Consider the following 14,282-nt stretch of genomic DNA (forward strand, 5'->3'; position numbering starts at 1 on the left):
GCAAATGAACAGGTTTTGTGAATGACGCCAGGAATAGAACCAACCTGTTTAGAGGGTTCGCGAAATGACGGTCGTGAGTTGTACCGTGTGTAACAATGTATGCACGTTTAATAGAATAGATGAAATACGAAAATTCATTCCTTTACGTAAGGACCACGACCAGCTTCAGGTGCAGTAGCGGGCCATTCGACATCCATGTGGGATAAAGGCCTCGCCTAGACTACTCCATGCATCCCGGTAGCAAACGACGCGTATGCATGTTTTTTACATGTTTTCTTCATAGTCTGGGCAGCAACCCTCCTTTTGTGATTGGTTTTCGCATTTAAAGTCCATGTCTCTTTGCCATAACTAGAAACGGGTGATACACATCGATTGTAAACTGTCCTGTTCAGATGCATCAGACTCTTGATTTTAAACCTGTATGTAGTTTACCTAAAACACTACAGGCCATTTTTCCGACTATCTGTGTGACTGCATTGTTATTCTGTACAAGTTTTGTTTCACTTTACTGTATTGTCTTACTGTAATTGGCTTCAAGCGTACTTTCGGACTTCGTCAGGTTGTTCCATTTGTTATTGAATTTTAACTGCGGTAGAGATGAAGGTACGTTGTCATTAATAAAATGGTGGTTGTTCAGAGACGTTCCATTAATTTGTATTCCGTCTTTCCTATTCAGTTTGGAAATACGAAAACACGCTCTCGTGCTTATGGGAATAGTTTTGATGATGCAGGACTTCCTCATTAGACTCTAACTTCAGTTCTAAATTTCTCATACTCCTGATGAAGCCGCATAGAAGCTGTAGCACTAAACGCCGATCTGCATTTTGGTTTTGAAACGTATTGTGTGTTTGAAAATTACGATTTACCTCAAAGAAAACGACTATTGACGCAGAGTCAACACAGGTTCAGAAAATATCCTTCTTGTGAAACGCAGCTAGCTCTTTATTCTCATGAAGTAATGAGTGCCATTGCCTGGGGATCACAAATCCATCCCACATTTCTATATTTCCAAAAGGCTTTCGACACCGTTCATCGCAAGCGGCTTGTAATAAAATTGCGTGCCTATCGCAGTTGTGCGATTGGATTCTTGATTTCCTTTCAGAAAGATCACAGTTCGTAATTCATCGAGTAGAAGTGATGTCTGGTGTTCTCCAAGGACCTCAGCTGTTCCCTGTTTATTTAGGTGACAATCTGATCAGCCCTCTTAGATTGTTTGCAGATATTGTGGTTTGCTGTCTAGTTAAGTTAACAGAAGATAAAAACCAATTGCAAAATTATTTAGACAAGATATCTGTATGGTGCGAAAAGTGGCAATTGACTCTAAATAACGAGAAGTGTTAGTTCATCCACGAGAATACTAAAAGAAATCGGTTAAATTTCACTTACACAAATATAAAGGCTGTCAATTCAACTAAATACCAAGGAATTACAATTACGAGCAACTGAAATTGGAACGATCACATAGACAATGTTGTGGATAAGGCGAATCAAAGAGTTCGTTTTATTGGCAAAATACTCAGAAGATAAAACAGGTCTACTAAGAAGAGTGCACTACACAACGCTTGGAATGTTGCTGCGCGGTATGGAATGCGGACCAGATAAGTTTGGCGGAGGATATCGAGAAAGTTCAAAGAAGGGGAGTTCATTTCATATAGGGAAGAGAGTGTCGCATATATGGTATGCGAGTTGGGGTGGCAATCATTAAACCAAAGGCGTTTTTCATTGCGACGATTTCCTTTCCATTGAATTTCAATCTCCAGCTTCCACCTCCGAATGCGAAAATATTTTGTTGACGCCCACTTATATAGGGGGAAATGATCATCGTAATAAAATAAGAGAAATCGGAGCTCGCACGGAGGATTTAACTGTTCGTTTTTCCCGCGCGCTGTTCGTGTGAGGAACGGTAGAGAAATAATGTGAAAGTGGTTCGATGAACCCTCTGCGTGCCACGTAAGTGGGAAATGCAGAGTAGTCGAGCATATGGAGACGTAGACTGCCATTAGTACGGATTTGGCTGAAATAATCAAAAGTTCCTCATCTATGAATCCAAGATAAAGCGGAAATTAACATTCGTCGTTCCATTCCATAATTAGGTACACGATTTCACATTAGCCCATTGCACTGCATCCACTCTTAAAGTCTATTTTATTATTATTATTATTATTATTATTATTATTATTATTATTTACTATGTCTCTTGTCGTGCGAAGTAGAACTGTTATAACATTTTGCTAGGTTTGAGGAACTGCCTTGCTCTTCAGACAGTCAGCGAATAGGAAGTTACTTTTTTACTAATTTGTCTCCAGCTTTAATCGCTTATAATGAAACGCCATAATTTTCTGGTCTCTCTCTCTCTTATTGATGCACGGAAGGCTGTACGTACGCTTCATGTGACAAAATCGTAATATCATTATTTTCATTACTCACTAACTTAATAATACCCCTTTTTTAATGTTTTAATAGCTAAATCGGGATCTGGTAACAAATTAGAAAAAGATAATTACCCTAGTAGAACTAATAGTCCATGTTTAGAGGGAGGGCCGAAGTGGCATCCTCTTCCAGATCAACAGTCGTTACAATTACTAGTCATTCTGTAGGACTCGCTGCAAGGGGATTGGTGCGTAGTGGAAGAGTCCGGCGAAAAAGATTGAAACCACGATATAAGTAATGCAACACATTTTTTATCAGATAATTTCGATTGAAAAAATGCGGAATTTGGAAAAAATGCGGATATTAGTTGTGGGACACTGTGGAATAGTCCCACATCAGTCCCTATAGTTCTGTTGAATTTTCGATAGGTCGCGGCGCTATACGTAGCCTTCAAAATGGCGTCTGCAACGGAGGTGGGTGCCAAGCAGTGAGCTGCCATCGAATTCCATTTGGCGGAAAACCAGAGCATGAGAATTATTCAAAGATGCTTGCAGAATGTCTATGGAGACCTGGCAGTGAACAAAAACACGCAGAACCGTCGGGCGAGGCGTCTGTCATTATGTCAACAAGGTCGCGCAAACCTGTCCGATCTGCCGCGTACCGGCCGCCCGAACACATCTGTGCTGCCCTCAGGAAACTGAAGAAACGACGTCAGCGTGTTCGTTGCCACAGAAATGCAAACTAATTTCTCCTTCTCATGACAACACAAGGCCTGACACAAGTCTGCGCATCGGAGAGGAGCGCACGAAACTTCGTTGGACTGTTCTTCCTCGTCCACCCTACAGCCCGGATCTCGCACCTTCCGACTCCAGTGAGAGATTCACTCCGCGGGAAGCAGTACGTGGATGATGGCTAGGTTGTTGATGCAGCAAGGCGTTGGTTCCGACGTCGACCGGTCGAGTGGTATCACACTGGCATACAGCCTCTCCAGTCAAGTGCGTTAAGGCCGTCGCATTGGACGGAGATTATATTGAAAAGCAGAGTTTTGTGGCCTAAAGAGTGGAGAATAATATGGCGTATTGGAATCCTGAATCAAACCAAACTGCTTAAAGAAATGTATTTCATTACTTATTGAACGCCCTTCATATTAGGTCAGCTTGCAGTTACGTGCTCCCAAGGAACTGATTCAAAATACGCATTTGAGTTCGCTTACAAAATCTGAAAACAAGACGGGTTGTACCTATTTGATAAACAAGTATTAAATATGCTGTGGCACCAAAATCCCAGTGTAGCTGTGTAGTAGTGTTTGTTGGGTGACGTGTAGTAACCTGAAGCGCAGGGGAGGTGTGGAAGCATAGTGTGTCTACCTCGGTATGTCAGCCGTGACTTGTTAGTGTAGTCAGCACGCGGTGGCGCATGCACCGAGACACGTGAACCGTGGCTCCCACGTGCGGTGCTGGCTCGTATAACATTTCGCAGGTTACCGAAATAGCGGTGGGCGGTCGCTGCCAGCAACTGGGGGCGCCCAGTCTGCGTCTTCGCAGCTGGCAACACTTGGCTCAGAAAATCAATAGCAGCTGTGCCCAAGGCGACAGGCCTCGTAAGAAAATGAGCCGCGAAGAACAGTAAGACCTGTTGAGCATTACTATTTTAGTACCAATGCTAAATCATTGACCCTTCGTGACGCATAACATCTGTATTACAGGATGTTTCAAAAAGAATGACCTGATTTCAAAACTCCACATTTATTGATAAAAATGCTACAAACAGGGGGTGAATTGCAGAATACTCGCAAAATCTTAGTTTTAGCTATGCTATCACAAATAATGTCCATCTGCAGCACGAGCAATATCTAGACGATAGCTGAAATCGCCGTAAACTTTACACAACATACTTGCATTTACAGAAGTCATGGCGGCTGTTATACTGTTCTTCACTTCTTCTGTGTCACGAGGTAAAGGGAAGATGAATACATTTTCCTTCACATATGCACATAAGAAAAATCGCATGGTGTCATGTCTGGCGGTCTCTGAGGCCAAGAATGCGGGGGAATGTCTCGGGGTCCCGTGCGCCCTATCCAGCGTTGAGACAGTGTGTCATTGAGACACTGACTTACTGGTACGTTGTTGCGCCAGTGTAGTGGAGCTCTGTTCTGTTGGAAAATGAAGTCATCGGAATCTTCTTGAAATTGTGAAAAGAGTCAGTTCTGCAACGTTTGGAGGCCACAGTTCAACGCTGCATAGGGCGTACAGGACCCCTTAGGCACTAACCTGCATTCTTTGCCTCGAAGATCGCCAGACATGACCCCATGTGACTTTTTTTGTGAGGTATGTGAAGGAAAATGCGTTCATCTCGCCTTTACCTCGAGAAGTAGAAGCAGTGAAGAACAGAATAACTAACAACCACCACGACTTCTATAAAAGCAGATATCCATACATTGTTTAAAGTTTGGCGAATTTAGCTATTGTCTAGATGATCATCGTGCTGTTGCTGGTGGACACACGCAGCGTTTATAATAGCATAGCGAAAACTTTAAGAGGTGAGTGTTTTACATATCATTCCATGTTTATTGTTTTTATCAATAAATATGGAATTTTGAATCAGGTCATTCTGTGAAGCACCCTGTATTAAATAAACGGCTAATCCAGAGCACGGTTCCAGTTCCAGTTTGACTGTCTATCGGCTTCCAGGGGCAAAACATTTCATTTTCAGTTTTTCATACTGTTGTTGACCGAATTTAAAATAGTGTCGCAGTCTACCCATTAAGAGCTATAATGTTACTTTAAATGTTTAATAAAGTAATTTAATTATTACAGTTAGAAACTGTATGTCTTGCCACCGTGAAACACCTTCCGCCCCCCCGCCCCCCCCCCCCCCACACACACACACACACACCTGTCTCGTCACTCGTTCCGCTCTGCATGTGACCACAAGTTACTCGACGGCAAGCTCGCCATCGTAACAGTAGACATCTTTTTTGCATATGCCATACCGACAGCTTGCATTTTGCAACCATGTGTGGAATGATTCTCCTTTTGATCTGTGGGCTGTACTTCTCTGCAAACGTGATGGTGTTTGGACACCAGTACTTCGATGTGATTGAAGGACCATGCTAACTTCCTTCGCAATGTCCTCTGGTCACAGTTTCTATCGTTATTGAGATTACCCACTATATTTTAAAATTGAAGCCCACAGTAATTGTATTATTAGATTCCGATTTTGCAAGGACACAAACCAGCGTTACGATAATATCTATTCTCACATTTGTACCAAGGCCTATACTTTCACATATTGTATTATTCAGCGGAGGTTTCGTATTTCATTGGATATCAATAGCCTAAAGTTTTCAGCTACGACCCACACAATACTTTTTACGTATTTCCTGTAGTGAAAGAGTGCTTCGGTACGTATCCTGAGTACACAGCCTGCTTGTCTGCGTACACTGAAGCAATCACGCTCGTTAACACGTCATTGCTGAATAAGGGGTTGTACACAAGTCTTAAAAGTTATCTCTAATAATATGAGATTGTAATGAGTTCGTTAATTACATCCAAACCTTTTCGAGCCCTCAGGTGTTGTTTCATTTAATGAATTGTGAAGTATGTTGTTGGTAAAATGAACGAAAAATACGTTGTTTTGACTATCACCGCATGTTGTATAATTTGGGTTAAAGCTTGCAGCATTATGATTTTGTACCAAGATTCTTTAAAAGAAAGTAATAATGTAATAATTGAAGTTGAGCCTTCCACATGACTGTATTCGTGTTGCTAGTTTACTATTGTTTTATGGGATAGATGCGTGGAAACAAGAAGAGATTAACTTCATAATATGCCGAAGTTAAATATTACCGTCAGTATCTGTATGTATCTGGACGGGCCAAACGCTGCTTCGGCATTCGATTATGAGGAAGAGCATTGTTTTGTTACTGTCAGCGCCCCCCCCCCCCTCCATCCCCCCCTCATATATATAACTAGCCGTTACCACCGCTATTAATACTCAACAGGTGCTTAGGATTTTAATAACAATAACAAACATAATTTCGATATAATAACAATAATAATAATAATCCCCGTGGAGGCCCGGGAAAATAATAGGCCCCCGGTATGTTCTGCCAGTCGTAAAAGGCGACGAAAAGAACAAACCACTAATAGGGCTAACCCCCCTTTTAGTGTGATTAGTTGGTTCAGGACAGAACTAAAGAAACCTCGGACAAGCGCCGTCATGGTCGGGGACGACGCTTGAACCCTATGCCCGCCCACAATGGTAACGACACTGCTAGCCAACTGGAAAATGTTTTAAATCCAAATAGAGGTGTTTTGCAGGATATGCTTCCTGCAACCACCCTAGAAGGAAAACAAAGACAGAGGATGAGATGGTCAGATGAAGTTAATCGACACCTCATGTTCTGTTATTACCAATCAACAAACCTAGGAACCAACACAACTGGATACAGATCACAAGTATACACAACATTTATTACCAGATACCCAGAATTAAAATTTTTAACAGAACGACGTCTAGCTGATCAGATTCGTGTAATAATCAAAAATAACAGGATACCCCAGTCAGAATTAGAAAACATCAAACAACAAGTACAACAAATACTGGAAAAAAATAATGCGCAATCAGAAGAAGAAGAAAATACAGTAATTGACTCAAACATCCCAGAGCAAACAAACAAAGAACAACACGCGTCAATTAAACAATCAGAGGAAAACGAAATCTTAAGACAGCCACCAGAACAAGCACAAATAGAACACGAAGAGACACACATGTTAGATATAGAAGAGAAATTTCAGCTGACATATATTGAATACAAAGACACAAATACAGACATAAGACCATTTTTGCATAGACCGCCAAATAAGCCACAAGTCGAAACAACAATAAAAACTATCAACACAATCATACACAACCAAATAAATGAAAATACAACTATGGAAGAGTTACAACTACTGGTTTATATAGGAGCACTCACTACACTAAATAGTCACACTAGGCAGAGATCAGAACAAACCAACACACAGAAGAAACCCACAAAACCAGCATGGCAACACAGGCTACAGATCAGAATAGAAATGCTGAGAAAAGACATAGGACAGCTAACACAATTTATAAGAAATGAAATATCAGACAAAACACAAAAAAGTTTAGGTAAAATCTCACAACAAGAAGCGACAGAGCAAACTACATGATAAAAAGCAGAAATTACAAGCATTGGCCAAACGACTTAGAAGATACAAAAAAAGTGAAAATAGAAGGAACCAAAACTAAACATTCAACACAAACCAAAAGAAATTTTACCAGACAATAGATAACACACACATTAAAATAGACAATCCACCAAACATAACAGACATGGAACACTTCTGGAGCAACATATGGTCAAACCCGGTACAACATAACAGGCATGCACGGTGGATACAAGCAGAAACAGACACATACAAGATGATATCACAAATGCCTGAAGTGATAATTTTGCAACATGAAGTCACCCAAGCAATTAGTTCTACTCACAGTTGGAAAGCCCCTGGAAAAAATAAAATAGCAAATTTCTGGCTAAAGAAGTTCACCTCAACACATTCACATCTAACTAAATTATTTAACAGTTACATTGCAGACCCATACACATTCCCTGATACACTTACACATGGAATAACTTATCTGAAACCTAAAGAGCAAGCAGACACAGCAAACCCAGCTAAATATCGCCCCATAACATGCCTACCAACAATATACAAAATTATAAATGAAGAACAAAAAGGCTGTTCCAAAGGAGCACGAGGATGTAAAGAGCAACTGATAATAGATGCAGAGGTGACATATCAAGCTAAAACTAAACAAAGGTCGCTACACTACGCATACATTGATTACCGAAAAGCTTTTGACAGTGTACCCCACTCATGGTTACTACAAATATTGGAAATATACAAAGTAGATCCTAAATTGATACAGTTCCTAAACATAGTAATGAAAAACCGGAAAACCACACTTAATATCCAAACAAATTCTAATAATATCACATCACAGCCAGTACAGATTAAGCGTGGAATATGCCAAGGAGACTCATTAAGTCCTTTCTGGTTCTGCCTTGCTCTGAACCCACTATCCAACATGCTAAATAATACAAATTATGGATATAATATTACTGGAACATACCCACACAAAATCACACATTTGCTGTACATGGATGATCTAAAACTACTGGCAGCAACAAATCAACAACTCAACCAATTACTCAAGATAACAGAAGTATTCAGCAATGATATAAATATGGCTTTTGGAACAGACAAATGTAAGAAAAGTAGCATAGTCAAGGGAAAACACACTAAACAAGAAGATTACATATTGGATAACCACAGCGACTGCATAGAAGCGATGGAAAAAACAGATTCCTATAAATATCTAGGATACAGACAAAAAATAGGAATAGATAATACAAATATTAAAGAAGAACTAAAAGAAAAATATAGACAAAGACTAACAAAAATACTGAAAACAGAATTGACAGCAAGAAACAAGACAAAAGCTATAAATACTTATGCTATACCAATACTGACCTACTCATTTGGAGTAGTGAAATGGAGTAACGCAGACCTAGAAGCACTCAATACTCTTACACGATCACAATGCCACAAATATAGAATACATCACATACATTCAGCAACAGAAAGATTCACATTAAGCAGAAAGGAAGGAGGAAGGGGATTTATTGACATAAAAAACCTACATTATGGACAGGTAGACAATTTAAGAAAATTCTTTCTAGAACGAGCAGAAACTAGCAAAATACACAAAGCAATCACTCATATAAATACATCGGCTACACCATTGCAATTTCATAACCACTTCTACAACCCTTTAGATCACATAACATCAACAGATACGAAGAAAGTAAATTGGAAAAAGAAAACACTACATGGCAGGCACCCGTATCATCTAAACACAGCCACACATCGATGAAGACGCATCCAACACATGGCTAAGAAAAGGCAATATATACAGTGAGACGGAAGGATTTATGATTGCAATACAGGATCAAACAATAAACACCAGATATTACAGCAAGCATATTATTAAAGATCCCAATACCACAACAGATAAATGCAGACTTTGCAAACAACAAATAGAAACAGTAGATCACATCACAAGCGGATGTACAATACTAGCAAATACAGAATACCCCAGAAGACATGACAATGTACCAAAAATAATACACCAACAGCTTGCCTTACAACATAAACTTATAAAACAACACGTTCCCACATACAAGTATGCACCACAAAATGTACTGGAGAATGATGAATACAAATTATACTGGAACAGAACGATTATAACAGATAAAACATCACCACTTAATAAACCTGACATCATACTTACCAATAAAAAGAAGAAATTAACACAACTAATCGAAATATCCATACCCAATACAACAAATATACAGAAGAAAACAGGAGAAAAAATTGAAAAATACATCCAACTGGCTGAGGAAGTCAAGGACATGTGGCATCAGGATAAAGTTGACATTATGCCGATTATACTATCAAGTACAGGAGTCATACCGCACAATATCCACCAGTACATCAACGCAATACAGCTACATCCAAACGTATATATATATATATATATATATATATACAACTACAGAAATCCGTAATTATTGATACATGTTCAATAACCCGAAAGTTCCTAAATGCAGTGTAACATATACCGTACAGTTAAAAGGAAGTCACGCTTGATCAAGGTCCGCGTCACTTTTATTTTTGACCAGACATAACGTCTGAGAAAAGAAAGAACAATAATAATAATAATAAATCATTGTATACTACTAGGTGCGTTCAATAACTAATGCAACACACATTTTTTTTCTGTAAGCAGGTTGGTTTTAGTCAGGATTCCGATACATCATATTATTCCCCACACTTCTGGCTATAAAACCCTGTTTTTTTTTATTTTATTTTTTATTTTTTTTTTCAATATAATCTCCACTCAACGCGACAGCCGTAAGACATCTTGTTGGGAGAGGCTGTATGCCCCCGTATTACCTCTACTGGTCGACGTCGGAGCTGAGTCTAGCACAATACAGTTCAGAGTTGACTGTTGCACCACGAGGGAGTCCCAGAAGACCGTCGCCAAGACGTCATCTACTGAGAGTAGGAACTTCCTCTTCAGAGGAGAGGTGGTGTGGCGCCACTCCTTGGATTGCCTTTTTTTCTGGTTCGTAGTGATGAACCCTCGTTCTGTGACGATGTTAGACAAAAAAATGTCACGATCAGCCTCGTAACGTGCAAGCAATTCCGCAGAGATGGTCCTTCGTTGCTCTGTATGGTTTTCAGTTAGACGGCGAGGAACCCAGCGGGTACACAGCATTGGGTACACCAACTTGTGGATGAGTGTGTCAGCACTACCAACAGAGACGTCTAGTTGTGAAGCGAGGTGTTTGTGATTCGTGGATCACCTCGAATGAGTGTGTCCACACGTTCCAGCATTGCAGGAGTCACAGCTGTGTGCGGCCAGCACAAAGGTTTTCTCTACCTCGTCCCGATGATAAGACGCCTCGTCCAGCGACTCACTGTGCTTTTGTTCACTGCAAGGTCACCGTAGACTTTCTGCAAGCGGCTATGAATGTCTGCAATGCTCTGGTTTTCTGCCAAAAGAAATTCGATGACAGCACTTTGTTTGGAACGCACCTCTGTTACTGACACCATTTTAAAGGCTACGTATAGCGATGCCACCTATCGCAACATAATGAAACTATGGAGGCTGAAGCGAGAATATTCCACAATCGACATTGGCCAAGGAAAAAACGTGTTGCAATACTTATCGAACGCCCCTCGTACATCGGTTCAAAGTAACTTCAAAGAAACTACAGTTCAGAGAAATACTACAATTTGTGAACTACATGTGTCATGAGATTGATTTAAGAACTATAATAGCAAAAACTTCTGTAAACTTGCGCTGTGTCATAATTTATCCGATATAAAATAGAAGTGTGCACTGAACATCATCAGTATTCCATGTACCTATAAGACTGTAAGCACAGGTCTGCAGACTGTGGCCATGCGAGCGAGTAAATGGTGAGAATGTTATTTCTTTGTCAATTCCAGGAAAGTTAAGCAAGTCAATCTATTTATAATTTCGTTTTCTTTCTGGGTGTGCATTTCTTTCCTTTCTTGTCCCACTCAGTTTCCTGTGGTTTGGAAACTTCATAGCATATTAAAACTGTGTGCCGGACCGAGTCTCGAACTGGGGACCTTTGCCTTTCGCGGGCAAGTGCTCTATCACCGCAGAATCCGCTGCAGAGTGAAAATTTCACTGTGGAAACATCACCCAGTCTGTGGCTAAGGCATGTCTCCGCAATATCCTTTCTTCCAGGATGCTAATGCTGCAAGGTTTGCAGGAGAACCTCTGTGAAGTTTGGAATGTAAGAGACGAGGTACTGGCGGAAGTAAAACTGAGAGCGGGTCGTGAGTCGTGCTTGGGTAGCTGTGTTGGTAGAGTACTTGACCGCGAAAGGCAAAGGTCTCGCCTTCGAGTTTCGGTCCAGCAAACAGTTTTAATCTGCCAGGAAGTTTCTATCAGCGCACGCACACACACACACACACACACACACACACACACACACACACACACACACACCGCTGCAGAGTGAAAATTCCATTCTGGAAATTTCCTGTGGTTTGTCCATACTTCCTGTGGATTCTTGAACCCTGTCGGATTTGTTGTTGTTAGCTTGTCAATTTGTTGCTAGTACTGGTTGGACTGTTCTCTGCAGGCGGTCAGGCCGCAAGCGCATCCGTGTGGGCAGTGGGTGGACCCTCAAGCAACAGCAAATTATCCTGTATTATACTTGTTTTCTACGGGGTGATCGAAAAGTTTCTCCGCAGTGCCGTATGATAGCCGCGCGTGTCGTATGATTGTGGGTCCCATATTTTTCAACGAAACAATAAACGCACAACGATACTACAGTGATATTCTGTACCCAATCATTGGAGAACTTTTGTTAAGTGAAACGGTTACTTTCAACAAGATGGTGCAACCGCGCATACAGCTCACGTTTCAATATCACTGCTTGCTGATGTTTTTGGTGATCGCCTAATTTCTCAGGGACTTTGACCTCCACGATCGCCTGACCTAACATCACCTGACTTTTTCTTCTGGAGTGCAGCGAAAACAACTGTCTATAAAAACCGTCCAAAATCCATCGATGAATTGAAAACTGCAATATCCACTTTCACTGTTTCTGTTACAGAAGAAATATCCGCCCCCAGTAGCTGAGTGGTCAGCGCGACAGCATGTCAATCCTAAGGGCCCGGGTTCGATTCCTGGCTGGGTCGGAGATTTTCTCCGCTCAGGGACTGGGTGTTGTGTTGTCCTAATTATCATCATTTCATCCCCATCGACGCGCAAGTCGCCGAAGTGGCGTCAAATCGAAAGACTTGCACCAGGCGAACGGTCTACCCGACGGGAGGCCGTCGTCACACGCTTGTGTGTGTGTGTGTGTGTGTGTGTGTGTGTGTACAGAAGAAATGTTACAGCTTGTGTTTGGAAACATGATTAGACGATTTGAATTGACTTGTGTATTCAACAACAAGGGGGAACACTTTCAACATTTAAGTAAAAATGAATATTCAGTAAACTAATAACTTGTATTTCACTGAGTTTCATTTCGGTATATTCACTGCGGCATACGGCACGTGCGGCTAACAATCATACGGCACTGCTGAGAGACTTTTTGAACACCGCGTACAATATCTCGCCTTTTTCGAGACTCTCAGTTTTAATGTTCTCCTAAAGTTAGAGGAGATATTTGGAAACTATATTTTGGCCTACATCAAACAAAGTAAAATCTGCGCCTGTGGACGGCTGCTTCGGCTCGCGCAAGAGTCTTGGAAAGACGGAAAGCTGGGCTACAGAGGGCCGTTGGCGGTGTTGCAGGGAGCGGGGCTGAGAGGCGGCGCCGGCGCCATGTCCCACCACAGCGACGACAACATGCTGATCGCGGGCAGCGACTCCTTCTGGGAGCCCGGCAACTACAAGCGCACCACGCGCCGCATCGAGGACGGCTACCGGCTGTGCACGGACCTGGTCGCGCTCGTGCAGGAGCGCGCCGACATCGAGAAGGCCTACGCCAAGAGCCTGCGCGGCTGGGCCAAGAAGTGGAACGAGCTCATCGAAAAGGGTCAGTAGACAAGTCGAAACAGCTTTTCGTACCATTTGTGTGACCTGACTAATAAAATCGTCGGAGCTTCGCCGAGATCTGTGTGACTAGATTTACTTTGCTGCAAACACTGAGACTCTGAAAGGGCCAGTGCCGGTAGCACACAACAGCACATTTCTGTAGAGCTGCTAGACTTTGCATGTGTCAGAGTGCCTGCGCAGACGCGCCAAGTATTACGATTTGACCGTAATTATCACGATTTCTAGTCTAAATTATGGTATTACGGGAACCCCCGCTAAAATCACGGAATTCGCTATTTGATTTATTGTAATAGTTCGACAACACACTGTTTCTCGTTGCATCATTGTATGAAACAATTTTGTTTACCTGATACAAATTTTTAACGTAGCCTAGAAATTCCTTGTATCATTAGCAATACAGAAGATATTTTTTATTAATGCAAGAATCGTGATTGAAATTCAGTTTTTACTTATTTGAAAATTCCTTTCAGTCTAATTCCCAATTATGCAATGTTCTTGACTGTTTTGTCCTTGGAAAACTGATCTTGTTTCACATTCCACTAACAGTTTGCTTTAAGATAACATTTGCGTTTTATATTTCGAAAAACGAAACTTTGAAATCTAGTTTTTAAATCCCCAATACGCTTTCTTCTCTTTCTTACTAGGGCTTAAAGGTCTAAATGTTTAAGGTTCAAATCTTATTGTTATGCTTCAAATCCACATAGTCTTTT

The 14,282-nt window shown here is 41.2% G+C and overlaps 1 protein-coding gene across 1 annotated transcript in view; it reads left to right on the top strand.

The window, feature by feature from the left end:
- LOC126141566 (protein kinase C and casein kinase substrate in neurons protein 1-like) overlaps positions 1-14,282 on the top strand; it is a gene marked incomplete at its 3' end in the record, with an annotated part of 81,833 nt that overhangs the window by 43,717 nt on the left and 23,834 nt on the right. Inside the window, exon 2 of the mRNA XM_049915260.1 lies at positions 13,309-13,552. Within this exon, the coding sequence (XP_049771217.1) occupies positions 13,309-13,552 (244 nt within the window). The remainder of the gene's footprint in view (positions 1-13,308; positions 13,553-14,282) is intronic.

This window comes from Schistocerca cancellata, unplaced genomic scaffold, assembly GCF_023864275.1.
Source record: "Schistocerca cancellata isolate TAMUIC-IGC-003103 unplaced genomic scaffold, iqSchCanc2.1 HiC_scaffold_722, whole genome shotgun sequence".
Classification (NCBI taxonomy): Eukaryota; Metazoa; Arthropoda; class Insecta; order Orthoptera; family Acrididae; genus Schistocerca; species Schistocerca cancellata.